At 39.7% G+C, this 27350-nt stretch overlaps 1 protein-coding gene across 3 annotated transcripts in view; it reads left to right on the top strand.

Annotated features, from left to right (window-relative positions):
• Nucleotides 1-366: 366 nt before the first annotated feature.
• The window catches only part of TMPRSS13 (transmembrane serine protease 13), a 50243-nt gene continuing 23259 nt past the window's right edge, over nucleotides 367-27350 (top strand). For all 3 annotated transcript variants that reach the window (XM_031960060.1, XM_031960061.1, XM_031960059.1), the window contains exons 1-3: nucleotides 367-485; nucleotides 24502-24862; nucleotides 25999-26103. In XM_031960060.1, the coding sequence (XP_031815920.1) occupies nucleotides 465-485; nucleotides 24502-24862; nucleotides 25999-26103 (487 nt within the window). In that variant the 5' untranslated portion in view covers nucleotides 367-464. The remainder of the gene's footprint in view (nucleotides 486-24501; nucleotides 24863-25998; nucleotides 26104-27350) is intronic.

Raw genomic sequence — 27350 nt, 5'->3', positions numbered from 1 at the left:
TGGCCTGAATACTGTCGTGCTTCCTGTGTGGACTAGGTGATAGTGGAGAGGGTTTGGTGGGAGATTTTTTTTGATACTTAGAGTGATAACACTATCTATATTCCTCTAAGGATCCCTGCTCTTTCTCCTTAAGTACCACGCTCATCCCCCACACAAAGCTTCACTCAAGAGTAGCACTAAGATGACAGTTTCAGGCAAAGTCCCTAGTATTCGCTGAGTAACTGGGGAACCAGCTGGAGGAGGGGTGGAGAGACAGGTCCAGCTAGTTCTGCTTTGTTGTTTATACATCACATTACCTCACACATCCCAACCACCTTGCTCCCCCGCCCCATCTCTGACGGGGGCCAGCCCTATAGGCCTTTGAGCCAGCCTCTTTTTCCCCTCCTATCCCTGGGACACCAGAGTCCAGTACAACATGGATCTCCCCATCAGCTGAGTCGGGAAGTTTCATCCCACCAGAAATCATGGAGGGGGACAACCACTCGGTAAGCTAGCTCTGGGGGAACCCTGTTCATCTAGTCATTCTCAGAAGATTTCCAGGGAAGATTTGAAAGTAAGGCTCAGGAGAAAGAGAATCATGTGGTTTCATCATTTGCTTAAGATCCTTCTCTTCCTTCCTTCCTACCTTCCTTCCTACCTTCCTTCCTTCCTTCCTTCCTTCCTTCCTTCCTTCCTTCCTTCCTTCCTTCTTTCCTTCCTCCCTCCCTTCCTCCCTCTCTCTCTCCCTTTCTTTTTTCTCCCCCTTAAATTTTGAATGAAGCTTTTTTTTTAACCTGTAATGACTATTTTGGATCATCTCTTTTTGTTCAGAAAGGAGTTGATGGGGGAGAGAAGCCAGTGAAGAATTGGGATCTGGTTAGTGGGAGTAGCTAGGCTGGGGTAGGGGGAAGGTCAAGACCCCTGAATTTTCTCTATGTTGCTTACTGTACCTTGCACCTTGTGGGTATTCAGTCATTTCTAATTACTTATCAGTTTGTCTTGAGCATAATTTTTCTGGGATTTAGAAACTCATGGAAGGAGAAAGGATCTTGAATAATGATGTGATTTATCTCTCCTTGTAGATATTTAAAACATTTCAGATAGATGTGAATATTTTATAACATATAATTTTAAAGCTGGGGGAACCTTCCTTGCACACCCATTCTCTCACTTAATAATTTTTGCTATTATAATGCTGGCAAGTTAGTTCTTATTTTGTTTAGTAGTTTTCATTCAATGCTGACTCTGTCATCCCTTTTGTGATTTTCTTGATAAAGATACTAGAACAGTTTACCATTTCCTTCTTTTACAAATGGAGAAATCGAGGCAAAAAGGTTTAAGTGTCTTGCCCAGGATCACACAACTAGTATGAGTATGAGGCCAGATTTGAACCCATGAAGATGCATCTTCTTTATTCTGGATCTGGTGCACTGTGCATTATGGAGCCATTTAATTTCCCCATTCTTTGTTACCCTTAACTATAACTTTTGTCCTACTATAAGCTCCTTTTCTCTGTTCTGTTCTTGGTCACTCTCTCCTCTGTGTAAGAACTTCTCATAGATGTCAGAGGACCTTGAGCCGAAAGGAACCTCAGAAGTCATCTAGTGTAAACTCTCATTTTACAGATGGAGGAAACTGAGGTTTAGGGAGGTTAAATAGTCTCATAGTTGGCAATCAGCATTTGAAACCAGGCCCTCTGCCTTTGGTGTTTAATCCATCACAACTACTTTGTCTTAGATACTTGAGGTAGTTTTTCAGATTTCAAAATATCTGTGATATCTAGATTATCTGAGATAATCTGTGATTATTCTCTCTCTAAATCTTTCTGAGCTGTAGGAGATAATCTATGAGAATTGTTGTGGGAAAAAGAATCTAACTACTTTATCACTTGGTAGCCCAAGAATTGGTGATAAACCTTGCTGGGTTTAGCTAGATAGTAAGCACTTGTTAAGTGCCTACTATGTACTAGGTACTTTTTAAAGTATCTCACTTGATCAATATAACAACTTTGTGAAGAATTATCTCCGTTTTAAAGGGGAGGAAACTGAAGGGCAGACAAAATTTAAGTGAGATGCCCAGGATCACAGCTCCCAGTGTCTGAGGCTGGATTCAAACTCCAGATCCAGCACTCTGATCTTTGTGCCTAGGACAACAAGCATCCCATTGGGCCTGGTCTTTTAGTATTGAAAGGACCTGCCAGAACTTTTGTGAGCTCTGGATAACCTTCATTCCATAATAAGGCAGTTGAGAAGCTAGAAGTAAACCCAAAGTCTAGTGGTAAATTATACCTCAGGCTTCTTTCTCCAGATGAAAACATTCCAATTTCCTGAACCTCTTCTCTGAAATATGTTTCCCATCCTTTTTTCCCCATCCTTACAGTCCTCCCTTAGGCCTGAATAGCAGGGTCTGGAACTCTAAAAAGGCCCAGACATTTGATGATCTTTTAGAGAAGGTTTATTCCCTGCTTTACTTCCCCTTATGCAAGTGAGGTATATTAGTGTCAGCTCAGAGCAGCCTGAGAAAGCCCATTGTTAAATATTCATTGTGAACACTCAGACTTCAGAAAAGGTCAATCTCTAAAAATCAAGCCTTGATTTGTTGTTTTGTTGGTTGTCTAGATTTAAGAAAGCATTAATAATATAGATTAAAATTAAAAGGGTGTGTTCATGCACTCCCTTCTTCCCCCAAGCCTGGGTGTTAAACATTTACTAGAGCACCCCTATATTGTTCTTTGAGCTCAACTGGAGTGTAGTTTAAGGCTCAGAGAATGAAGTCATCAGACTAGAGGTATGGTGACTGTAGATTAATAATAATAATAGGCATTTATCTAGCATTTTAAGTTTGGAAAGTGCTTTATCTCCATTAATTCTTTTGAGCCTCACTACACCCCCAATAACAGAGGCACAAAGCTGATTTGGAGTCAGCTTCATTTTCTACCTTGTCACTTGTCATTTTCTATCCTTCTCTTTAGTCTTTCTGGCTACAACCCCCATACCTACCCATTCCTCCACCCCCACATTTTGGAGAGCTATTTTCTTGTCCAGTGAGTTTTGTTTTGTTTATTTTTGTTCAGTCCTCCAATTTGCTAAGTTCATCTTGGAGTCCCACATCTTCGGTAATCATTGATTTTGGTGAGTGGAACTTGCCAATCATGGGGGGGGGCAGGTAATAGATGCTTAAAGGATCAGAAAGGGGCAGATTTGTGCTGTGACAGAGCTGGACTTGGACACTTTATGACACAGGGTTCTTTGGTGAGGGTGATCTTGAGTCAGCATTTGTTAAGGACAGTCACTTCCAATTTTGAAGAGCCGAGAGTGGGATTATTCTTGTGGACAGAAGGATGATGACTAATGAATAGTGAATTCCTGGGTGCCATATAAGCCCCTGAGTGGCAAACTTTCACTCTTGGAGTGAGCAATTTTAAATCATCATTCCCTCCTCTGTGATCTTTGAACTCATCCCTTTGTTTGGTGTGGCTCCTCCCCTTTGGGTAGCATTCCAGAGCTTTGGGAGGCAGGGCTCTTTAAAACCCTTAGAAGGCACAGTCTGGAGTCTCATGCCAATGAGTTAGGATTAGGGCAGAACACAGCTGACCAATCGTCCCTGAGCTTTACAGGCCCTGTTGTGTCCTACTAGAAACACAAGGACAATCTTAGGCCTTCAGTCTGGGAGCTGGTGGTTTAAAAAGATTGCTGGCTTAATAATGGCCATTCATTATATTTTCTCTAGAGCCTCCAGGGATAATATAGAAGAGAAGATAGAATATTATTTTCCCTTCTTCATCCAAGGAAGAAACATGGGACCTTTCAAATGTCAAAGAATTGGAATATTGGCCTTTTTAAAGATAATAAATTTAAAGTTGAAAGGGACCTTAGTTCAGCCCCCTCATTTTACAGATAAGAAAGCTGAGATCAGAAAGTTCAGTCAGTTGCTCAAGGCTATTCAGATAACAAATGACAGAACCAGGAAATGACTTCCAAAGCCAGTTCCCTTTCCATTGTACCGTAGAAATTTCCACTTACAGAATAGATTTTCTTTAATAGTCTGTGCATCATCTAGTCTAACTGTCATTTTACTGATGAGGAAACTGAGACCTAAAGAGGTCTTAAGTAGTTTGTCAAAGATTAGACAGGTAGTAAGAGGGGAATGAAAGTAAAATAGTCTGCAAATTGAATTTTTGCAAGTAAAATATAATTTAACACATGTAATGAACTTGATATTTAAGCAAACTGCTGTAATCCCTTTTGTTAAGCAAAGAATTCCTTTGTAAAGGAGCATTTTGGCTTCTTGAAATAACCATAAGTCAATAGATATTTGTTAAGCACGTATTTCAGGCCAGGCCCTGTGCTAAATATTGAGAATACAAATATGAAAAAAAAAGGCAGTTGCTGCTTTCAAGAACCTTGCAGTCTACAGGTAAAGACAATAGGTAAAAGGAAATTGAGGAGGAAAAGGGGAAAGTACTATATGGGGGTGTAAGGTGGGTAAGTCCAAAAAAACTTCATGAAGAACAGCCAGTTGAGAAGTAAGTTATTTGTCCTGAGCCTCTAAATGGAGATGTTCTTGGCTCCATCTTCCAGAGGGGCCGAAGGTAGTAAACAGTTGTGAGGTTCAAGGCTAATTTGATCTTGCAGAATGATGAGGTTTCCCAATGATGACATTCCTGGGGCATGGTGGAAAAGTAGGTCAGAGGAGTCCCAAGTAGTACAGCTAGATGAGTAGAAAATAAAATATAAACTGGGTCCTGGCTCCATCACTGCAGGTTACAACCTGTCTACATTTCCTCATCCTGTGTGGCCTTTAATTCTTGTCCACATTCTTCCATAAGTCTACTTTGTGAGACATGCCCAAGCTGTTGGTGGTCTTCCTTTAGTTCTTCCAATATTTGTGGGGGAGAGATTACAGCGCAAGACTGGGGATAGTTATCTATTCTTTCTTACTCTTCTTTGTGGTTGGCCAGCCTCCATTTCCCAATACGTGTAACCTTGCATCTTTAGCATTCATCTTCCCACTGCTTTTTGGACCTTCTTTAGGTTTAATTCTTCTTTATGGAATAACAAACTCTGAATTCATCTGTTTTCAAAAATTAGATTTTCTTATATCAAGCATTCTTAAAACATCACCCTAGGAAGAGTGAGACTAGGCCTGTGGGGATGGCTGGAGACACCCTCCTCAAAGCAGGCCTGGAACAATATCAAGATGTCAGATAACAGAAAATCCTTGGTCTAATCCTATTGCTGTGGCTCCCTCCCTTCTCACCACCTCTCCCAGAGTAATAGTTAATGTTTATATAGTGCTTCAAGGTTTGCAAAGAGCTTTGCATGTATAATATCTGTTGATCCTCAAATCAACCCTATGAAGTGGAAATATGGCCTTGAAGTCAGGAAAAACTTCCTATCAATGGCGGCTTCTGGAGCTATCTACAATAGCTTTTCTTAGGAAATAGTGGATTCTCTGTGTGGAGGTGGGCATTCTTTTGGGGGGATATAAATTATATTAGATAACTGTTGAGGAGCCTTCCAACTCTAAAATTATGTGATTCTAACTAGGTGCTATTTTTAGTCCCATTTTACAAATGACTTCTTATTTGTTCAAAGAGACTAAATGATCTGATCAATGTTACATAGCTAGTGTACGTCTCAGATAAGATTCAGATCTAGGACTCCCTGATTACCAGTCCAGTGGTCTAGTTAGATATTCTAAGCTGCTTCTCTCACAAAGTATACAAAAGATAAGTTCTTCTCAGAGCACTGGCCACCTACTTGACAGAGTGAGGCTTTGGGTTAGCCAGATGGAAGATCCCTGGATCTGATGCTGTCAATCATATGTGGGTATCTCCCTTAAGTTGCAGGCTCCCCTTCTCCCCAGTAGATTGATCCTTTTGTACTGAGCAGCCCATGTAGGGTGTGTGTGTGTGCGCGTGCGTGTGTGTGTGTGAGTATGTGTGTGTATGTGTGTGTGTGTGTGTGTATGTGTATATGTGTGTATGTGTAGGTGTATGACTCCTAGGTTGACGTCTAGCAATTCTGATTTGTGTAATAATTAAATGGCTTATTGTCTTGAAATGTATCTTCTTCTTTGTGCAGCAATATTGGGGGTGGAGGTGACAATCTAAGGCATGCAGGAAGCTGTTTAGGGTGGGTGGGGGAAGGACAAGTGCCAGGGCCAGAGAATAGGGACAGACTGGCACCTTGAGGCTTGGAGGCCGAATCCTACTCTATTTAGCCTTTTGGGTGATGGAGATAGCTCTGGGGGTATCCTTGGCTCTCCTCTGGGAGGGGGAGATGGGAGGAGATGGAATCAGGATTAAAGGATGAACACGTTCCTCCCTACTCGTGTCTACACCAGCTTTGCTGCGTGACGGCGGGTACTGTGCTCTTCCTGAACTAAAGGAGAAGAGAGGGCACCTTTCCAGTGACATGAAAGCATAAGCATGTTGAAAACTCACTACTGTGAGTCAGTAGTCTTGGGGGTTTTATATATTTCTTTCAACAAGAAAGAAACTGTCATTCCCTCCAGTCCAGTCCAGTCCAGTCCAACGCAGTCCAACTAACAACCCAAACCTTATTTAATTTTGTTTGTCTTTTTACAGACAAAGAGCTCCGTCTCCCCACTGCAGGGAATGCCAGATCTTTCTGAAGCCCTTAGTATTTCCAGGAGAGGAGAACGTTCTCTTTCCTCTTCCTCTCCCTTCAGAATCCATACATAATTGGAAGAGGTCAAAGTGGAAGGTCCTGATGTTCCCTATGTCCTTTTATTCTTTGGGGGATAATAGGACCCTCAGTGCTTCAGCAAGGCACTAGTGTCTGGTGTAGGAACCTGGCCTCTGGGTGCTACCTTTCTACATGTGAGCTCTCGGGGGAAAGGGGCAGCACCTGGTGGGTGGACCATATACAGCTGGCTTGCTTTGTGCCAGTGTCTTTTATTGAACCACAAAAATCCCAAGTCCCAGGAGAGGTGTTGGGAAGTTCTCTCCAGCTCTGGTGTGTTTCCTGAGGTTTCTGGACCCTCAGACTACTGGTCCCAGATAGGTATCTCACACTAAGAATGGGATGGCTCCTGGACCCTAGGGTGTCTCACACTAAGAATAATATGACTGATTGATTATCAGAAGAATATGCATTCTGTGTTATTCCAAGTAATGCACTGTAACATTGTACCCCGAGCCCCCAAAGGAGCTCCCTTTTTCTCTCTGCAACTTCTCCCTCGCCAATCCGCCTTCATGCTAGCAAGTAGGAGTTTCACCAGAGGGAGGGCAGTTTCTCTATTTGATACTCTCAGAGCGACAATTATAGGGGTTACTAACATTAGTGTTTGTAAACCCCTCCCTTCTATCCCTATCAGGGTATTTCCCATTAATATATCAGTCACTATCACTCCATTAACTTTAACCAAAACATTTACCAAAAATAGTAAAACATACATAATATTTGCATAATATTCCACTCATAAACCTGTATCACACTCTCCCAGCAATACACTTAGTGCCTGTTGGAAAGAGTGGACATCTACTTAAGGCACCAAGGCAGTAAGCATTTATGTGACAGTGGTGGTAAGAATTTTATATCACCATACTTCTTAGGGACAAGTTACCTGTAGTTTCTGTGTGGACCGGGTATGACTATTAACGCTGGGCTGGGCTAACAACATTTCTGAGTGACCCCAGTTCTGTCAGAATGCTTCTCTGATGATCTTTTCTACTGCTCAGCTGGGCCTAATCTTTGACAAGATGTAGTATCTATCACTACTGGACTCTGACTTAGTAGTTGCTTATAGCTGAAGCATTGTTATATTCTTTTTGGAAAAAGTGATGACTTTTACCTTAATATTGGCAAAAATCTTTTCACAGTTCTTTTGGCAGGGTTCTTCTTCCCCACTTTGCAACAATTGTCATGCAATGCAGAGAAATATCTTCTGTCTTCTCTTATTATTTTTGTCAGCAGCTTTGGTTAGTAGAAAGCAAAGTATCCTTTTTACTTTTCCTCAGCATCAAGCAGCAGATGAGAGAAGAAGTATATCCTTTCAAACTTGCCAGATGTAGTTCAGTAATGACTCAGAACAGAGACAGCCAGGTGGTTCAGTGGGTAGAGCTCTAGATCTGAGTTCAAATCTAACCTCAGACACTTAATAGCTATTGCTTTCCCTGTTTGCCTTAATCCATTGGAGAAGGAAATGGCAATCTACTTCAGTATCCTTGCTGAGAAAATCCCTTTGCCATTAATGGTGTACTATTGTCCACAGGGTCCCAAAGAGTCACAAATGATTGTACAGCAGCAATAACAACAATATCTCAAAAAATACAAATATAGAATAATACAGTGAAAGAAATATTAGGTAGAGAGTCAGAGAACTTGGTTTCAGATTTTCTCTCAGATGATTATTTTAGCAACTACTTCTCTCTTTTTTTAAAAAAAAATCTAGTTAAATTTTTTTTTCTTTTATTAAAGTTTTCTTATTTTTCAAAACATCTGCATGGATAATTCTGTGATCTTAACCCTTGCAAAACTTTGCATTCCAGTTTTTCCCCCGTCACCCACCCCTTTCCCTAGATGGCAAATAGTCCAATATATGTTCAACATGGTAGAAATGTATGTTAAATACAATATATGCATACATGTTTATACAATTATTTTGCTGTACAAGAAAAATCAAATCAGACCGGGAAAAAATGAGAAAGAAAATAAAATGAAAGCAAACAACAGCAAAAAGAGTGAAAATACTATCTTGTGAACCACACTTGGTTCCACAGTCCTCTCTCTGAGTGTAGACGGCTCTCTTCATCACAAGATTATTGGAACTGATCTGAATCATCTCATTGTTGAAGAGAGTCACATCCATCAGATCACTGTATCATCTTCTTGTTGCTATGTACAATGATCTCCTGGTTCTGCTCATTTCACTTAACATCAGTTCATATATATCTGTCCAAGCCTCTCTGTATTCATCCTGCTGGTCATTTCTTACAGAACAATAATATTCCATAACATTCATATACCACAATTTATTCAGCCATTCTCCAGCTGATGGGCATCCACTCAGTTTCCAGTTTCTAGCCACTACAAACAGGGCTGCCACAAACATTTTTGCACATGTGGGTTCCTTTCCCTCCTTTAAGATCTCTTTGGGATATAAGCCCAATAGAAACATTGCTAGATCAAAGAGTATGAAAAGTTTGATAACTCTTTGGGCTTAGTTCCAAATTGCTCTCCAGAATGGTTGGATCTGTTCACAATTCCACCAACAATGTATTAGTGTCCCAGTTTTCCCACATCCCCTCCACAATATTTGTCATTATCTTTTCCTATAATTTTAGCCAATCTCAGAAGTATGTAGTCGTATCTCAGAATTGTCTTAATTTGCATTTCTCTTATCAGTCGTGATTTAGAGCACCTTTTCATATGACTAGAAATAGTTTCAAATTCTTCATCTGAAAATTGTCTGTTCATATCCTTTGATCATTTATCAACTGGGGAATGGCTTGAACTGTTATAAATTTGAATCAATTCTATATAGATTTAGAAATAAGGCCTTTATCAGAACCCTTGAATATAAAAATGTTTTCCCAGTTTATTGCTCCCCTTCTAATTTTATCTGCATTAGTTTTGTTTGTACAAAAGCTTCTTAACTTAATATAACCAAAATGATCTTATTTTGTGATCAATAATGATCTTCAGTTCTTCTTTGGTCACAAATTCCTTCCTTTTCTACAGGTCTGAGAGGTGAACTATGCTATGTTGTTGTAATTTATTATAATTTCATTCTTTATGACTAGATCATGAACCCATTTTGACCTTATCTTGGTATGTGGTGTTAGGTATGGGTCAATGTCTAGTTTTTCCTATACTAGTTTCCAATTTTCCCTGCAGATTTTGTCAAATAGAGAGTTCTTACCCCAAAAGCTGGGGTCTTTGGATTTGTCAAACACTAGATTGCTATAGTTATTGACTATTTTGTCCTGTGAACCTAATCTATTCCAATGATCAACTAGTCTATTTCTTAGCCAATACCAAATGGTTTTAGTGACTTCTGCTTTTTAATATAGTTTTAGATCTGATACAGCTAGGCCACCTTCATTTGATTTTTTTTTTTCATTAGTTCCCTTGAAAGTCTTGACCTTTTGTTCTTCCAGATGAACTTTGTTATTTGTTTTTTCTAGATCTGTAAAATAATTTCTTGGGAGTTTGATTTATATAGCACTAAATAAATACATTAGTTTATTTAGTATTGCCATCTTTATTATATTAGCTCGGTCTATCCAAGAGCACTTAATATTTTTCCAATTGCTTAGATCTGACTTTATTTATATAGAAACTGCAACTGCTTTTCTTCTAAGCATTGAGACAAATTAATATTCCAATAGAGTTACCCCAACCCTTACATATAATCATGTTCTCTCATTTCCTGCCTTTTCCCCTCTCCAACTTTGCCTGTGAAATGACTTTGGAGTTAATAAGTCTGCAGAGAGCTTTACCTACAGTCTCAACATCATTAGCCCCATGGTCTAACCAACTATTTAGTAACACACAAATGAAGACACTGGCTATGAAAGCAGAGGAACCTGGTTCAAATTTCACCTTGGACACTACCTTTGTGATTTTGTAATTATATTGAAATATAGTTGTTAAATTATTATTTTTAAAAAGTTCAAATACCCCAGGTTAATAACTCTTAAACTAGATGATTGCTAAAGTTTCTCCCTATGCTAACATTGTTATTTGATAGATGTTTGATTTTCCCTCTACCATCCCTTCATAGGGATGACCCACATGGTCAGGGCTGAGGATGGAGGGTATCCCTGTAAGAGATGAGCTGTGTTCTAGTTCCATCCATAAACCACTTCTCTTTACACCAGGATAAGATTATAGAATGTAGAGATAGAAGGAAACTTTAGTATCATAGAATAGGATCTATTCAGTTTTACAGAAGAGGAGATGGAAATGTTGAAAAAGAAAGTAACATTCATATTTATAAAATCAAGAAATAGTAGAGTCAGGATTCAAATCCAGCTCCAAATCTGCCACTTGATTGGTTTCATGCTTAAATGGAAATGCATCTCTGTAGGGCCACATACTGATTTAGAAAATTATAAACTTAAAAAAAGAAAATTATAAGCTAACATTTATTTTTTGGGTGGGGAAGTGGGGTGCGAGATAATCAGAGTATTGATCAAGATCACACAGCTAGTGTCAAGTGTCTGAAACTGGATTTGAACTCAGGTCCTCCTGACCTATATCAGGTTGTATCACCCTGTATTTTTATTTTTTTCATATTTCCCAATTACATTTTGATCTGGTTCAGGGTACACTAGGGAGTGTTGTAAGTCATATTTGACACCACTGTATGCCTTTCCTATACCATGACCTCATCTTCTTCCTTATGAGCAGTAGATATGATGTAACCCCTTATACACAGTGTAGGAAGTTACACAAATCCTTCCCTCTTTTGTTTGGAGGCAACATGGAGAAAGCAATGGAATCAAGTTAGAAGATCTGAGTTCAAATCCTAGTTGTGTGATTTTATTATTTATATGACCTTAAGCAAAGTCATTTAATCTTCCTGGGTCTTAGTTTCCTCAACTCTGAAATAATAATAAGTATATTTACATATCCCCTGAGAGTTTACAAAGCATTTCACAAATATTTCATTTTATCCTCATAGCAATCATGAAAAGTAGGTGCTATTATTATCCCAGTCGTACAGATGAAGAAACTGAGGCAAACAAAGGTTAAGTGACCAGGATCATATAGTTAGTAAATACTAAATGAGGAGATTAGACTACATGACCTCTGAGGTTTTCCAGTTCCAGATCTATGATCCCAGAATGTCACAGAGCAATTCTTTTACACATTTATAAAGTGCCTACTGCATGTAAGAACCATGTGTCTATAATAATTCAGTGAGAGAAATTAGCATTGTTGTTGCTCTTCAGTTGTTTTAGTCACATCTGACTTTCTATCTGCCCATTTGGAGTTTTTTGGGCAAAAATACTGGAGTGGTTTGCCATTTCCTTTTCCAGCTCGTTTTACAGATGAGTAAACTGAAGCAAATAGGGTTAAATGCCTTGCCCAGAGTCACAGAGCTAGGAAGTGTCTGATGCCAGGTTGGAACTCATAAAAAAAGTTTTCTTGATTTTAGGCCCAGCACTCTATCCACTGGCCTACCCATTGCCCAGAATTCAAACATTTGTAACTCCATTTAATAGATGAAGAAATGAAGAGGTAAAAGCTCTTGCTCTTAGTCACACAGCTATTGATTTTCATGGCTAGGACTGGATCCCGCATCCTCTGACTCCTTAAGTAGCAAGGGATCTTTATGAGGCATATAGTCTTTATAGAAAAAATCTTTATAGTCTTTATATATTTATTATATAATTATATAATCTACATATTATATAATTATATACTCCATATTTTATTTATATATTATATATATGTACTTTACAAATATATATATTTATATATAGTAATATAGTCTTTATATAATAAGGAGTTGGGACAGATGTACAAATAAATATTTTTGAAATGCAACTTGATTGGTCAGTTATTAAGGCCCAAAATAAAGTGTCTGGGGAGGCTTTTTGGGGAAAAGTAATTAGGAATCTTGGAAATTTCTGGGAAATTCCATTGGTGGTATGGCCCGAGGACTCTGACAATAAAGTCTTCATCTCTTTCTTCAAAAAGCACAAGGGTTATCTTTCCTCCCTAGGGCAGGCAACCGTTGCCCCAGAAAGCACACAGAGAGTCTACTGATTTATTTGTTCCTTCTCCCCTTATGAAAGCAGAAAAGGTCCAGGTTACTAGGATAATAGACAAATGGCAATCACTTCTTAAGGGAAAAATCTTCCCTTGAAGATTAAAAGAATTTTGATCCTGGTTCAGCTACTAAATAATAGTGTGGGAAAATCATTTGACCTCTCTATATCTTCATTTCTTTATGGGTAAATTGAGTATGATATTCCCTATTTATCTCATAGGATTGTGAAGGATAAAATGCACTCATTAGTTGTGAATGGGAATGCTCTGATAAGTACCAAGACCTGTGGGTATAGAAGAGATTTCTCTCTGTCTCTTAGAGCTGTTTCTCTCTTTGCTCTTTTGAAGGCATGAGGGGTTGAGTAATGGGGTGGGAGTGGAAAGGAATAAGGGAAGCGTGTTATTGCTGACTTTTTCATAGCTAAGACAATATGTCTCTTGTCTCTCAGATCTAGAAGGGGTTGGAATTCATGAAGGAGAAGGCCAAGGGCTATAGAGGTCACTGCCTCAGGGAGTGGAAGGGAGAGAGAAATAACTCAGATAGGGAAGCTCAAATAGGGAGTTAGAGAATTGAGGTAAAAATGGGGATGGGGAATGCAGGGCTATGCAAGCTAGAGAAGGGAAGTCCCCTATGTCACTGAGGCCTGTGAGAAGCCAGACACTCACAAATTCTCCTCCTTCATTATTCTCTCCAGTACGTATTCCTTCCCCCTGTCTTGTTACTGAGAAAGCTTGAGTGGAATCAACTATTAGGCCCAAAACTTATTAGTAGTGTGATCCTGAGCAAGTCATTTAACCTCTCTGAACTTAGCCAAATCATTTGTAAAATGGGAATAATAAATCTTGTATTACCTACCTGCAAGGATTTGCTGTGAAGAAAACCTTATAGAGAAGGTTTTGTTGTTATTAGTAGTATCAATACTAATTATTATTATTATAATTATTATTCATATTATATATTAATACATGACATATAGTTATAATTATTAATAAAACAATAGTTCAATTATTAATAACAATCATCAAGTTTTTTCATCTTCTATGGAATTCAAATAGAAATAGTCTTGGGTAAGTCAATATTCTGTTATTAGTATTTTCTACTTAATGTTATTTGTCCTTCATTCTCAAAAATGACCATGACATCAGGGAAGTGATGCCATGATGTGCAAATGAATTGGATTAAAGTGAGGAAGGGCTATGCAGAGTCATCAGCCTTACTTTCTCCTCCAGAGCCATCTGGACCCAGTGGCAAGATATAGATCAGGATGACTGGAAATGAACCTGTATGCAGGGAAAGATGTTGGCCTGAAGACAGCTGCACAAGTGGCTAAAATAATTGTTTTTGTGTAATTCAATAAAAAATTTAGGTTATGAGTTTATTTTTTATAGGCTCATTAAAAACATTCAGAACTAAAAAATATTAATCAACATAATAAATAGCAGCAGCAGCAGCAGCAGCAGCGGCAGCAGCAGTAGTAGTAGTGATAATAGAAATTTATTGGTTGGAAAGGAAGAATTCTGGCCTGAAATATGAAATACAGCTTGAGAACCCTTTCATCTTAGAAATTTTTGGTAGCCTAATTATTTCACATAAAGAAACAGAGTAGGTATAAATGTCACAAAGCTAGGATGAATAACAAACAGATTGGATAACAGATCCAAAAGCATCTTGTTGTCAGGCTGGAACAATAGCCTTAATTCTGTCTTGCAGCTGAAACCTTCTCTATATGTTGCCTCCTCCAATTGAATGTGAGCTCCTTGAGAACAGAGACTATCTTTCTCTCTATCTTCAGCTCTTTGCACAATACTTTTCTCTTAGTAAGTTCTCAATAAATATTTTTTCATTTACTCATCTTCCTTTTTTAAGAGTTCTAGTGGGGATAAATTAAAGTTCTAAATGGGTCCAAAAATCAACCTTAGAAATACAGAAGGTGACTGGTTAGGTTAATCCGAGGTTTGTATGAAAAATATCTGGGAATTTTAGTACACTGCTACCCTGATATGAATCAGTGGAATCATATGGCAGCCAAAAAAAAATAAACATAATCTTAAGATGAGTTAAAAGCAGCCCAGGCTTTAGAAAAAGGCCAGTTATGGTCTCCTTATCCATTAAATTGTTCAGACCACATCTAGAACATTATTTTCTGAGGACCACATTTTAGGAAGGTCAAACTCAAATCAGTACAGAGAGGATGACCACGATAATTTAGGACCTTGAGATCCTGCCAAACAAAGACTGGCATAATTTAAGGAATGAGAGATAGTTAACTTTTAGAAAAGACCACTAAGAAAAGACTGTCTCTAAGTATAGTCATGGACAATAAAAATTAGATTGTTCTACTAGATGATCTTAGAACCAGGAAAAATGGAGAGAAGTTTCAGAGAAGTCAATGAGTAGGTTTAGGCTTGACTTAAATAATACTTTCTAGCAATTAGCACTCTCCAAAGTAATAAGAAGTATTGGGTTTCCTTATCATTAGAGGCCTTCAAGTAGTTGTTGAATGGTCTATCAGAGTTGCTGTAAAGGGGGTACTGTTTAGCTATACGTGAGGCTACATGACATCTGAGGTTCCTTCTAATCCTGAAATTCTCTGAGTTTATAAATTCAGATTATTTTCATGAGATAGAGCTGGGACTTCAACAGATTCCAAATCCAGGACTTCCCTATCACTCCACAAATATCATATTTGCTTTGTGACTTTGGATAATTTGTTGTTTCTTGAAGTCTGAAAAAAAAAGAATCTACAAGCCTTGGTTTTGACTCTTAATTTTGTCTCATTGCTACCTGGTTGGACTGTTTCAACAGCCTCTCTGCCTTTAATCTCATAGTAGCTCATATTTATAGAACACTTTAAGATCAATAAAGTTCTCTTTGAGTGCAGGGTATAGCATGCTGGACTTGAAGATGGGAGTTTGGGGCTAAAATTCTAGCTCTAACACTAGAGCTAAGGTCACTGTGTGACTTTAGGTAAATTACTTAAGTTCTCTGAGTCTCAGTTTTTTCATTCATAAAAGGGAAATAATAATATTATCACAAGTCTTGTTTCACAAGGTTGTTGTAAAAAATAATATTGTAAATTATAAAATGCTATGAAAGCGTTAATGTAACATAGTAGAAAGAGTCATGGTTTTGTAATCAGAAACCTAATTGTTTTTAGCAGCTGTGTGATCCTGGACAAGTCACTTGAAAACATTGTGCCTCAGTTTCCTTCTCTGTAAAATAAAGATGGGGATGTTGAGTGGATTACACAATCTCTACAATATCTTTAACCTCTACATGCTATGATTCTATGCTCAGTCCTCAAGCCTGGATCTCCAGTCTTGGCCCTTGTTATTTTCCTCTGGAAAGTTATTTTAATAGTCCTACATGCTCTACTTAATATCTTACCTTACCTAGGTTTCAGAAGGTTTCAGCTATGCATGAGATTAAATGACATCTGAGTTTCCTTCTAATCCTGAAATTCTCTGAGTTTGAAAACTCAGATTATTTACACGGGATAGAGCTGAGATTTCAACAGATTGCAAATCCAGGGCTTCCCCACCACTCCACAACAGTCTCACCCTCAAGTCTACTTCCCAGGCAAATTGTCCAACTTGTTGTTCCCCATATATAGCATTCCATTTCTGACTGTCACCCCTCTCCGGAAGGCTCTCTCCTTACCTCCACACACCTTGATTCCTCCAAAACTCAACTCAAGGGACTCCTGAATTTGGCCTCTGTTACTGCTCTTCTTCTTTCAAATTCTTTTGTTTTCTTTGAGGAATGGAAGAGGAGAGCAATGAGTCTGAATTTGTGATTTCATAAATGGAGGGAACTGTCAGTGAGGAAAACTTCCTCTACCGAAGAGGACTAGCAACTGCAACTGAAAATCTGAGAGCTGTCCAGGACTCACTGGGGTATAATGATGTACTAAACATCATATACCAATATTTGTCAGAGGCAGGATTTGAAGTTGGAACCTCCTGATTCTTTCTATATTTAATTTGTACATATTTTGAATATACAAAAAAAAGCAGCATGGAAAAGTTAGCCCCAACAAGGTCATTACTTGGTTGATTCTAGGCAACCTAAGCTCTCTATGTGGTAATTGCCTAAGACCAGGAAGTTTCATCATCTGGAATGTAGAGAATAATTTGTGTATGTGTTGGTTCATCTTGTAGAACAAGGGTTCTTAACCTGGGAGAGGGTCCATAAACTTAAAAAACAATAATTACTATTTCAATCTAATTGTAATCCTATGTATTTAAATTGTATTCATTTAAAAACATTATTCCAAAGAGGGGTCAATAGACTTCACCAGATTGTTGAAAGTTTCTATGACACAAGGAAAATTAATAACCCTTGTTTTAGAATGTAAGTTCCTTGAAGGTAGAAGCTAGTTTGTTAGATGCTAGAAATACAAAGGTAAAAAACAAAGTCCCTAGCACAATTTTGCTGTTGTTCATTTGTTTTAATCACGTCCAATTCTTTCTGAACCCATTTGGGGTTTTCTTAGTAAAGAGATTCGGGTGTTTTGATATTCTCTTCTCTAGTAGTTCATTTTACTGTTGGGGAAACTGAGGCAAACAGGACTAAGTTACTTGTAAGTATCTGAGGTAAGATTTGAATTCAGGAAAATTAATTTTCCTGGCCCTGAGTCCCATGTTCTGCTCCTATCTAGCACAAAATAGGTCCTTAATAAATTGTTTTGAGTGAGTGAAAGCACCTACAGTCTCCAGAGATAGATGAATATGACCTGTCCCTGGAGGTGAGGGCGGGTGGGGAAAATATCAGAACTCTGGCCAAAACACTAGAATCTCACTAGCCCCCACAAGATTGCTGTGGGATGCAAAATTCTGGAGGACAGGAATTGTTTTTTGATTTTTTTCCCTCTCTTTATACCTCCTGTTTATGGAGCAGTCCTTTGCATATTGTAAAAATAAACATTTGTGGAATTGAATTCTCCACATTTACTGAAGAAGGAAGAAGAGACAGTTTAGTTACTGTGCTCTAGTTTACAGCTTAAGAAGGAATTCCTTATTGGGAGAATGCCAAATACTAGAAGCAGTGAAGAGGAAAGCTGTGGAATCCTATTAAATAAACATTCATTATCAAGTGCACTCTGTATGCAAAACATTAGTCTTCCTAGGTGGATACTACAAGCTAGATCACTCTATGTACTCTGTGAATCAGTTGGGGTGTGGTTCCACCTCAAGAACTATATCTGTGCTGGAAGACCCTGATTCTGCCCTTTTCTAACCAAAGATTTCATAGACCTACAGACATGCAAGATCATCAAATTCAATCCATTAATTTTACTTTTGTGGAAACTGGGGCTCAGCTGGTCAGGGCAAAATAGGGATTCGAACCCAAAGCCACTCTAGGACACCCCAGATGCCTGTTCCCTCTGGGATTTTAATCTCCTTCCCACTATATCCCTGTGAGGGAAACAGATCTCTCACAGGGAACTCTCTCACTTAGCTCCTGGTACTCTAAGGAAGCTTTGTTTGAGTGCTTTCCCTAAGAGGGATTCTGCCAAGGGAGGTTGCTAATATCTGTGGTTTCTTCCAATGATTCTCCACCCTCCCCACCTCTCAGCAGCTTTGCCAAATAGCCTACCTGTTCTTCTGCTTCCCTGAGTATGGGTACCTTTGCCCAAAGCTGGGTCTCGGGAATAGAGTTTGGGTAGGGTAGGCCCCTTGTCCCTTCTGAATTCTAAGGTGTCCTCTTCTGTCCCATACTTAATCTCTTTACTTCTTCCCTTCCCTACCCTCCTCTCCACACATAACCTCATTCCCAGGACAGGACCTCATTCCTGGCATTTTGCCTCCACCCTCCAGGCTTGTGAACACTTCACAATGAGCAACAGGAAACTAGGAACTTATTTATTTATTTAAGCTCCTAGTTCTGGGGATAACTCTGTCCCTACCCTGACGAGCTAAGGCTAGGGCTACAGCTGCATGAGGCTCAAGCCTTCTTTTCTACTATCTTCCTTTTTAGAGAAAATGGGACTTAATCTCCTTTCCTTACCACTGAGCCTGGCTCTCCCACTTCCTGCTGGGGCTGAAGCAGTGGGTGGATAAATATTTTTAACCTGCTTACTTGCTAAAAGAAAATGAATCTGGCAGGAAAGATGATGCCCTTCTGAGGCCCTTCTCACCCTCTTCCTGTAGTTTCTCCAGGTTGAAATCTTTGGGATGAAAGGAAACGCAAATTGACACCGGAGAGGCCATTTGACAATCTCCAGCCCCAGACCACAGGATCAGGGGTACTTTTATTTACTCTATAGAGCCCACCCCAGTACCAAACCTCATGCCTCGCTTATATTTTGGGGAACAGTTCAGAAAAGATTCTGCATGTTTCCTTTTCTCCCAAAAACCAGGGAAAGGCTCACATCTTGTACACAGAGAAAGCAGGTTGGGCAAATGCCTATGGTACTACATCAGTGGCCAGATGCTTCAGGGAGTCTGGAAAAAGTATTTCAAGGGTTAGCGACTATCCCATGGCTAATGATTTATGTGGCTGTGAAAACAGGAGGATGAGATGTATGGGGGAAGCACACATCCTTCTCCGGTGTAAATCTTCACTGAGAATATTTCTGCATATCCAGCCTCTAGCTTCTGAGAACAGAACCAAAACCAGGGTGGGCTAAGCAAGACTATGTCCTAAGGCCCACATCCAGGAGAGTTTGCTTCTTCTTTGACGGGTTTGCACCTGCCTCACACATTGCAGTTCCTCCACAACCCATCCCCCTGACAGGGAAGAGAATTTGAGTGACAAAGGTCTTTCTCCCAGTGTAGCCTGCGCCTCATATCCTATGAGAGTTAAGGATGAAGGCAAGTCATGGAGAGGTTTAGAGAGTGTGCTGCCCTATTCTTCATTGCTCCCCACTGCCCCCCCCCCCCCATTGTTTTTACCCCAGGTGAAAATTTCCCTACTAAGCAATATCCTAGATAGGTCAGTCATGATCATCATCAGTTAGACAAAAATATCTCTGAGCACTGTAAGCCAGACACTCCTGAGAGTAAAACAATTGAATGGAACACACATTTATTAAATGCCTACCATGTGCCAGGCACAGTGCTAAGTGCTTTACAAATATCTCATTTGAGAAAATCACTTGGGAAATCAACACCACTAGCAGATATTCAGTAATTAATTCTAGCAACAAGCTAGCCAAGTTACCAGGCTTTCTAATCACTTCTTCAGCCAGTGGAATACGGCATATGGAAGGTGGTTCTCCATCGCTGAGCCTTGGGTATTATCACAAAGAGGCCCTTCCTTCCCAGAACTCCATATCATTTACCTTCAGAGCTGTGAATAATAAGACTTTTTGGGGGTGGGACTGGATGAAGGATTCCACCTATGTAGGGAACTTGCAATGAGAAAACTTCTACCGATACAGAGGGCACCTGCTGGCAATTTGGGAGCATGATCAGGTTAAGTACTTGCCCAGGACACACATTCAGTATGGGTCAGAAGTGGGATGGGAAACTAGGTCTTATCCAGTCTGTCACCTTATTACCTTAATAATAACATAGCAATTACAATAATGATAATAATAATGCTGATGATGTATCCCCCCCAAAAGGGATGCTAGTGTTGGATTGAGGCAAAGATTTTAATAACTAGATAGATAATTTTTTATTAATTGTTATCCCTAGTAATAAAGTTAAATAATTATAAGGGAGGTTCTACTATGCCTTTAAATTAACTGGAAACATTAGAGAGGTGACTTTTTCAAACTCACCTAGCACAGCAAATATATTAGATCTCAGAGCCAGCTTTCTTTATGTTCCCCAAAGCAAATGGCATATGTTGGCCTATAAAGTATCCAAATTTCCATTCAGCATGACTATATGTAATGGCTTGGAATTAGAGCATCTGGCTTTACATTCTGGCCCTGCTACTTCATCATGACCTTGGCCATCTCTCCCTTAGCTTTCCTAGATTCTGAATCCTCTCATGCTATAAAATAAGGAGTTGGAAGAGATAGTTTTCTAACTCTAAATTTGGAATTCCTAGGATCCTACTCTTCCCGGTTCTACCTCACTCACCTGTCAGCTCAAGTAGTTTGTTGTTGTTGTGTTTAATAATAGCTTTTTTCCTTCAAAATACCTGCAAAGATAGTTTTCTATATTTACCCTTGCAAAACTTTGTGATCCAAATTTTTCTCCTTCCCTTTCCCTCACCCTCTCCCCCAGCAGCAAGTAATCCAGTATAGGTTAACCATGTGCAATTCTTTTATATATATATTTCCCCAATTATCATGCTGCACAAGAAAAATCAGATCAAAAAGGAAAAATGAGAACGAAAACAAAATGCAACAACAACAAAGGTGAAAATACATGTTGTGATTCACAGTCACTTCTCATAGTCCCTTTTCTGGATGCAGATGGCTCTCTCCATCACAAGTCTATTGAAATTGGCATGAATCACCTCATTGTTGAAAAAAGCCACGTCCTTCAGAGTTGATAATCACATAATCTTGTTGTTGTGTACAACGTTCTTTTGGTTCTGCTCACTTCACTAAGCATTGTTCATGTACATCTCTCCAGGCCTCTCTGATTGTTTTTCATATAATATTCCATAACATTCATATACCATAATTTATTCAGCCATTCTATAACTGGTGGGCATCCACTCAGTTTCCAGTCTTTGCCACTACAAAGAGGGCTGCCACAAACATTTTTGCACAGGTGGGTCCTTTTCCCTTTTTTATTATCTCTTTGTGATATAGACTCAGTGAAGATACTGCCCTTTAACCAGAATGGTTAGATCAGTTCACAACTCTAGCAACAATGTATTAGTATCCCAGTTTTCCCACATCCCCTCCATCATTTATCATTATCTTTTCCTGTCATCCTAGCCAATTTGAGAGGTTTATAGTAATATTTCAGAGTTGTCTTCATTTGCATTTCTCTAATCAATAGTTACTAAGAGCATTTTTCTATGTGACTGAAAATTAAATGACTTTAATTTCTTTATCTGAAAATTATTCACATCCCTTGACCATTTATCAATTGGAGAATGGCTTGTATTCTTATACATTTGAATCAATTCTCTATTTTAGAAATGAGATCTTTATCAGAGCTCTTGGATGAAAAATCTCCCCCCCCCAGTTTTCTGCTTCTCTTCTAATCTTGGTTGTATTGGTTTTGTTTGTACAAAATATTTTATATTTAGTATTATCAAAATTATTCATTTTGCATTCCATAGTGTTCTCTAGTTTTTCTTTGGCCATAAATTCCTTTCTTCTTCACAGATCCGAAATCTAGATTATCCCTCGTTCTTCTGATTTGCTTATAGTATCACTCTTTATGTCTAAATCATGAACCCATTTTGACCTTATCTTGGTTTAGGGTGTTAGTCAATACCTAGTTTCTACCATACTAGTTTCCAGTTTCCCAGCAGTAAATTCCTATCCCAGAAGCTGGGGTCTTTGGGTTTATCAAACACTACATGACTATTGTGTCTTATAAACTCTACCTATTCCACTGATCCACTACTCTGTTTCTTAGCCAGTACCAATGGTTTTGGTGGCCACTGATTTTTAGTATAGTTTTAGATCTGGTATAGCTGGGCCATTTTCATTTGATTTCTTTTTCATTAATTTTCTTGAATTTCTTGACCTTTTTTGTTCTTCCAGATGAATTTTGTTACGATTTTTTCTAGCTCTGTAAAGTGATTTCTTGGCAGTTTGATTGGTATCAGTCCAAGCAGCTTGAATTGTGTGAGGAACACAGGGACGCAGGGACTGGCCTGCTGGGTCTCTTGTTCCTATCCCCAAGGGGCTGATTGGGAGAAGGAAGAGAAGGCCTTCTCCAGCTGCAGCAGTGTCAGGCACAAACAGGAAGCATCACCTGAGAGCAGCGGGCTCCGAGGCTGGAAAAGTACCCGGCAGCAAAGATGCATCAGCACGCTGGCTCTGGCATTGCTCCAGGGTGGTAGCCAGAGCTTGGAAGGGGAAATCGGATACTCCATAGGCCTAGTGTTCAGCAGGGGCATGAGAGGGGGAGAAGTGGCTCCCAAAACACTGGCCGAGGACAGCTGTGGGTCCCAAGGTCCGGGGGCTTTTACTTAGAGTTCCTCAGACTCAGAAGCCTCCCCAGGTCTCTTAGTGCTGATGCCTGCTGGTTGCTGACTAGCTCATTGTCTGTGTCCTGAGGCTGCTCTCAGGACTGGTGAGTCCCCAGCCCTGACCTGACTGTTGCCTCAGGAGGGGCCCTCACTCATGCTCATTTCATTTCTTATATTCTTCCCTCCCCATGTTTTCCAGCTCTTTACCAGCAGCAGCTGTGTCCTTCTCCTTCCTCCTCCTCTCTCCCTTACCAACTCTTTTTTTTGCATTGTTTTCCCTTTTTAGAATGTGAACTTTAGCCCAGAGAGTGTCTCAATGCTTAATATAGTGCTTAGCACATGGGAATACTTCATAAATGGAAGGAAGGAAGGAAGAAGGAGGAAGAAAGAGAGAGAGAGTGAAGAAAAGAGAGAGGAGAGGAAGAATGGAGGGAGGAAGCAAGGAAGGGAAAGAGGAACTAAGGGAGGGGTGGAGAGAGGAAAGAAGGGAGGGAAGGAGAAAGGAAATAAAGAAGGAAGAAAGCAAATGTTTGTTAACCATCTACTATGTTCCAGGTATTGTGCTAAGCATTTTTAAAAATATTATTTCACTTGATCTTCACAACAACCCTGGGAAGTGTATGTTATAAATATGGGTGTGTATATATGTATCCATGCATGTCATCTATCTGAAGTATATGGGATGATTAGGAAGAACTAGCACTTCTGTTGTGAGGGCTTGTTGAGCCCTTTCAGGGCTGTTCATCCACTTTTGGAGTCCACCTTTGGACTCTATCCTATGGCTCCAAAAAGCTGCAGCATGTGCAGCAGCCACGCTCTGGTAAAGCAGATAGACTGAAGGAGGTTGAGGTTAACTAATAGTCCTCAAATCCATCACTATCCTAGGCATGTGAAGACTTTCCTTGTGGAATGGGTGGATGAGAACTGTTTGTTCCAATGGCCATGAAGGCGACTAAAGTGGGTGGTGGAGTACTCAGAGCTTGGTCAGACATCAGAGTGCCAAAGTCATCAACTACATCCTGGGCCATTGCCATTTGTCTTGACTTTTGTCCTGGCACTGGACTTCAGTGATGTTGAAAGAGAGAGTGAAGGTGATGACTTTGCACAATTCTGCCTTAAATCCAATTCATATGTGAGTCAATACATCAGCCATGATGTCATTGGGTATCTTTGAAAATGAGGCATGAACCACATCTCTTTCTTTCTCTCTCTCTCTCTCTCTCTTCCTCTCTCTGTTTTTGTCTCTCTCTCTGTCTCTCTCTCTGTCTCTCTGTCTCTGTCTCTGTCTCTCTGTCTCTCTGTCTCTGTCTCTCTCTCTCTCTGTCTCTCTGTCTCCGTCTCTGTCTCTCTCTCTATATATATCTATGTCTATCTCTCTATCTTTCTATATATCTAGCATCTTATAAGCCTTAATTCCACTTTTGTTTTCCACTGCATAGAAAAAGCCCCCAAAGGTCCTGAGGGAAAATGCCCAATTGCCCTCAGGATCCCATCTTACCCTTAGCAGATCTCTAGAGGTGATAGTTTGGGAGAGCTATAGTGTTTCATGCTGGAATCATCTCAGACTCTTGTTTATAAAGAAATTTCATAGAAAAATATATTCTTAATGTGTGGCTTCTATCTCCTGGTTTGGGAATATTTGGGAGTTATAAGCATTTGAAAGTTCAGGGGTATTACCCAAAATACCCTATCCATCTCCTCTCCTTTCAGAATGCCTTGCCTTCTCGATCATCATCCACAAGGTCCCCATCCAACACACCATCCCCCCTAAGGTCATCACCCAACAGGTCACCATCCACTGGATCATCCCCAGCAAGGTCAACACCCAACAGGTCACCATCCACTGCATCATCCCCAGCAAGGTCAACACCCAACAGATCACCATCCACTGCATCATCCCCAGCAAGGTCATCACCCAACAGGTCACCATCCACTGCATCATCCCCAGCAAGTTCATCCCCTGCCAGAGCATCCCCGGTCAGATTGGTTAGATCAACCCCAGTGAGATCTGCTGTCAGATCAGCCCCGACAAGGTTATCTCCAGCCACACGAGCAGCCCCAGAAAGCAGAAGTAAGATGGGATATTGGGTGAAGGGGAACAAAAACAGGATTGGGGTCATAGAGAAAGAGTAGGCGTGTTAAACCCACAGAATGGGGGTGGGGTTCTGCTAATGGTTCTGTTTCTGGAATTTGGATGTGTTTGTATGTGTTAAGAGAATAAGAAGAGCTGGTGATGAAGATCTATCAATCACTGAGTATTTATTGAGATTTTGAAGAAGTAGTTAAATAGGAGAACACGGTCACTATGGCAATACAGGAGGTAGGGAATATAGAGTACCAGTAAGATCTATAAGAACTTTGACTGCTATTGTTCTGTCTGATGTTCTGATTTCCTGGTATGGGTAGTCCATTACAAACAGAAAATGAATTAAAAACCACCGCTTTTCCTACTGGGTCATCCTATTTAACTAGCTATGGAGCCATCTTGTTCCACATACTACTAGCTGTGGATTGAAGTGATAGTAAGCAAGATCCACCTGTGAAGAAAGACTAAGATCAAAAGCTTCCCTCTCTTGAAGGAGATTGACATGAAGGAGGTGAAGCATGTTGGTGGTAATTCCTCTACAGCAAGGGTTTTTTTTTTTTTTGTGAGGGAGGGAAGAACCCATGGATAGATTTCAGAGAGTCTGTGGACTTGAGTGGTAAAAAAAATAATATTTTAATTTTCCACAACCTCTAAATGAAATTTGTCATTTCCTTCAATTATTTGAATACACTAAAGGAACCCACAGATTTCAAATGATGGTTAAAGAAGTTTAAGGTACCAATAATGTTAAGAACCACTGATCTATAGGACAATTAATCATTGTGAATGGATTGTTTCTTATAGTATTCAAGTTTTATCCATGCTCATTCTGCTAGCCATCCCAACTGTTCCCTAATTCCCTGGACATGTTGCCAACTTGTTCTAGACCCAAATGGTGTCCTCACAGTGAGAATAAAGGTCTAGGTACTTTGTTCTAAATGGTTGTTATTTGGGGAAGTTTCAGTCAGTCAATCAATTGAGAGAATTTTTTGTGGAGAGTTACAACCCTAACATGTCTCATGTGGGACTTGTTTCCTTCACCTTGTTTCCTCCTCCCTCTTCTATGGTACCTGCATCCTTCCCAAGAACCTCACCTTCCTGTGCTGTTACCCCACTCCTAGGTGTGTCCATGCCCAAGATCACCTGGCAGGGGAGCCAGAAGAGACTTTCCCTCATTGGCTGTATCCTGCTGCTCATTGCCTTGGTTGTTGCACTCATCCTGTTGTGTGAGTCCTGCTGCTGCTGGGTGGGCTGGGCAGACAAGGTCAAGTGCATCCTCATTAGAGTTATCCCAAAGTGGAATGAATTATCTTGGGAAGTAGTGGGTGCCTTTTCATTGGAGGCCTTCAAACAAAAGCCTGTCATCCACAGGTCTGGCATGGCATAGAGCAGATTCTGGATCATAATGGACATGGCCTTAGATTCCTTCCAATTCAGTGATACTCTGATTCCTTGGCAGGACGTGACCAGAGAACCAACCACTTAACTCTTCCCCTAACAATAATAATAATAGCTAGCATATGTGCTTAATGGTTTTTGGAGCAATTTACATATATTATCTTATTTAATATTCCTAATATATACCTAATATATATATATATATATATATATATATATGTATATATCTTTATAGGAAGAAACTGCTACTGTCTCATCTCCATCAAAAGGCAGCAAGGTGGTACAAGGGAATACTGGGCTTATAGTCAGGAAGAATTGAATTCAAATACTGCCTCTGGCACTTATTAGCTGTGTAACCCTGCCCCTGTCACTCTCTGACTTTCTCAGTTTCCTTATTTATAAAAAGGAGCTAATAATAGCACCTTCCTCATAAGATTGTGTGATTAAGGGAGGTAATATATGTAAAGTGCTTTATAAACATTATAGTGTTGTATAACTTCCATTATTTTATTATTATTATCCTACAAATGAGGAAACCAAGACTCATAGGAGTTTAGATAGTTATCCAGAGTCACACAATTAGGAAGTATCTGAGACCAAACTTTTGGGTGAGGAATATGTAGGAGGAAACTTCATGGAAGAAGGAAAACTTAAGGTAGACTTAGAAAGGCTATATTTTGGACTGGTAACAAGAAAGAGAAAAGATATTCCAGGTGGGACATTCCAGGTGGGATGCACAGTTCCATTGTAGGTGAAGCAAGTAAGAATAAGCATAGAAACAACTTCCGAAGCTGGTGAGGAGTCAGCCCTGACTGACAGAGCAAAGGATATGTAATGTGGAGTGGTAAGAGAGAGATTTAGTTTAGGTAAAATGGACCAGATAATGGACTCATACTTAAGTTTTAGTATGCTTATTTTGGACTTGCTCTGATACATAGTGAGGATATTGTAGATTCTTGAGAAAGGGAGTGATGGGATTTAAGTGGCATTTAAAAATTAATTAGATGATATTCATCATGGTTTGATTTGGGGTTAGGGCAGGTCAGGAATAGACGTACTGGTGTCAGGAAGACTG

The sequence above is a fragment of the Sarcophilus harrisii genome, chromosome 3 (genome assembly GCF_902635505.1).
Source record: "Sarcophilus harrisii chromosome 3, mSarHar1.11, whole genome shotgun sequence".
In the NCBI taxonomy this organism is placed as follows: Eukaryota; Metazoa; Chordata; class Mammalia; order Dasyuromorphia; family Dasyuridae; genus Sarcophilus; species Sarcophilus harrisii.
The sequence above is the reverse complement of the archived record's forward strand: the minus strand, read 5'-3'. Positions and strand labels throughout refer to the sequence as shown.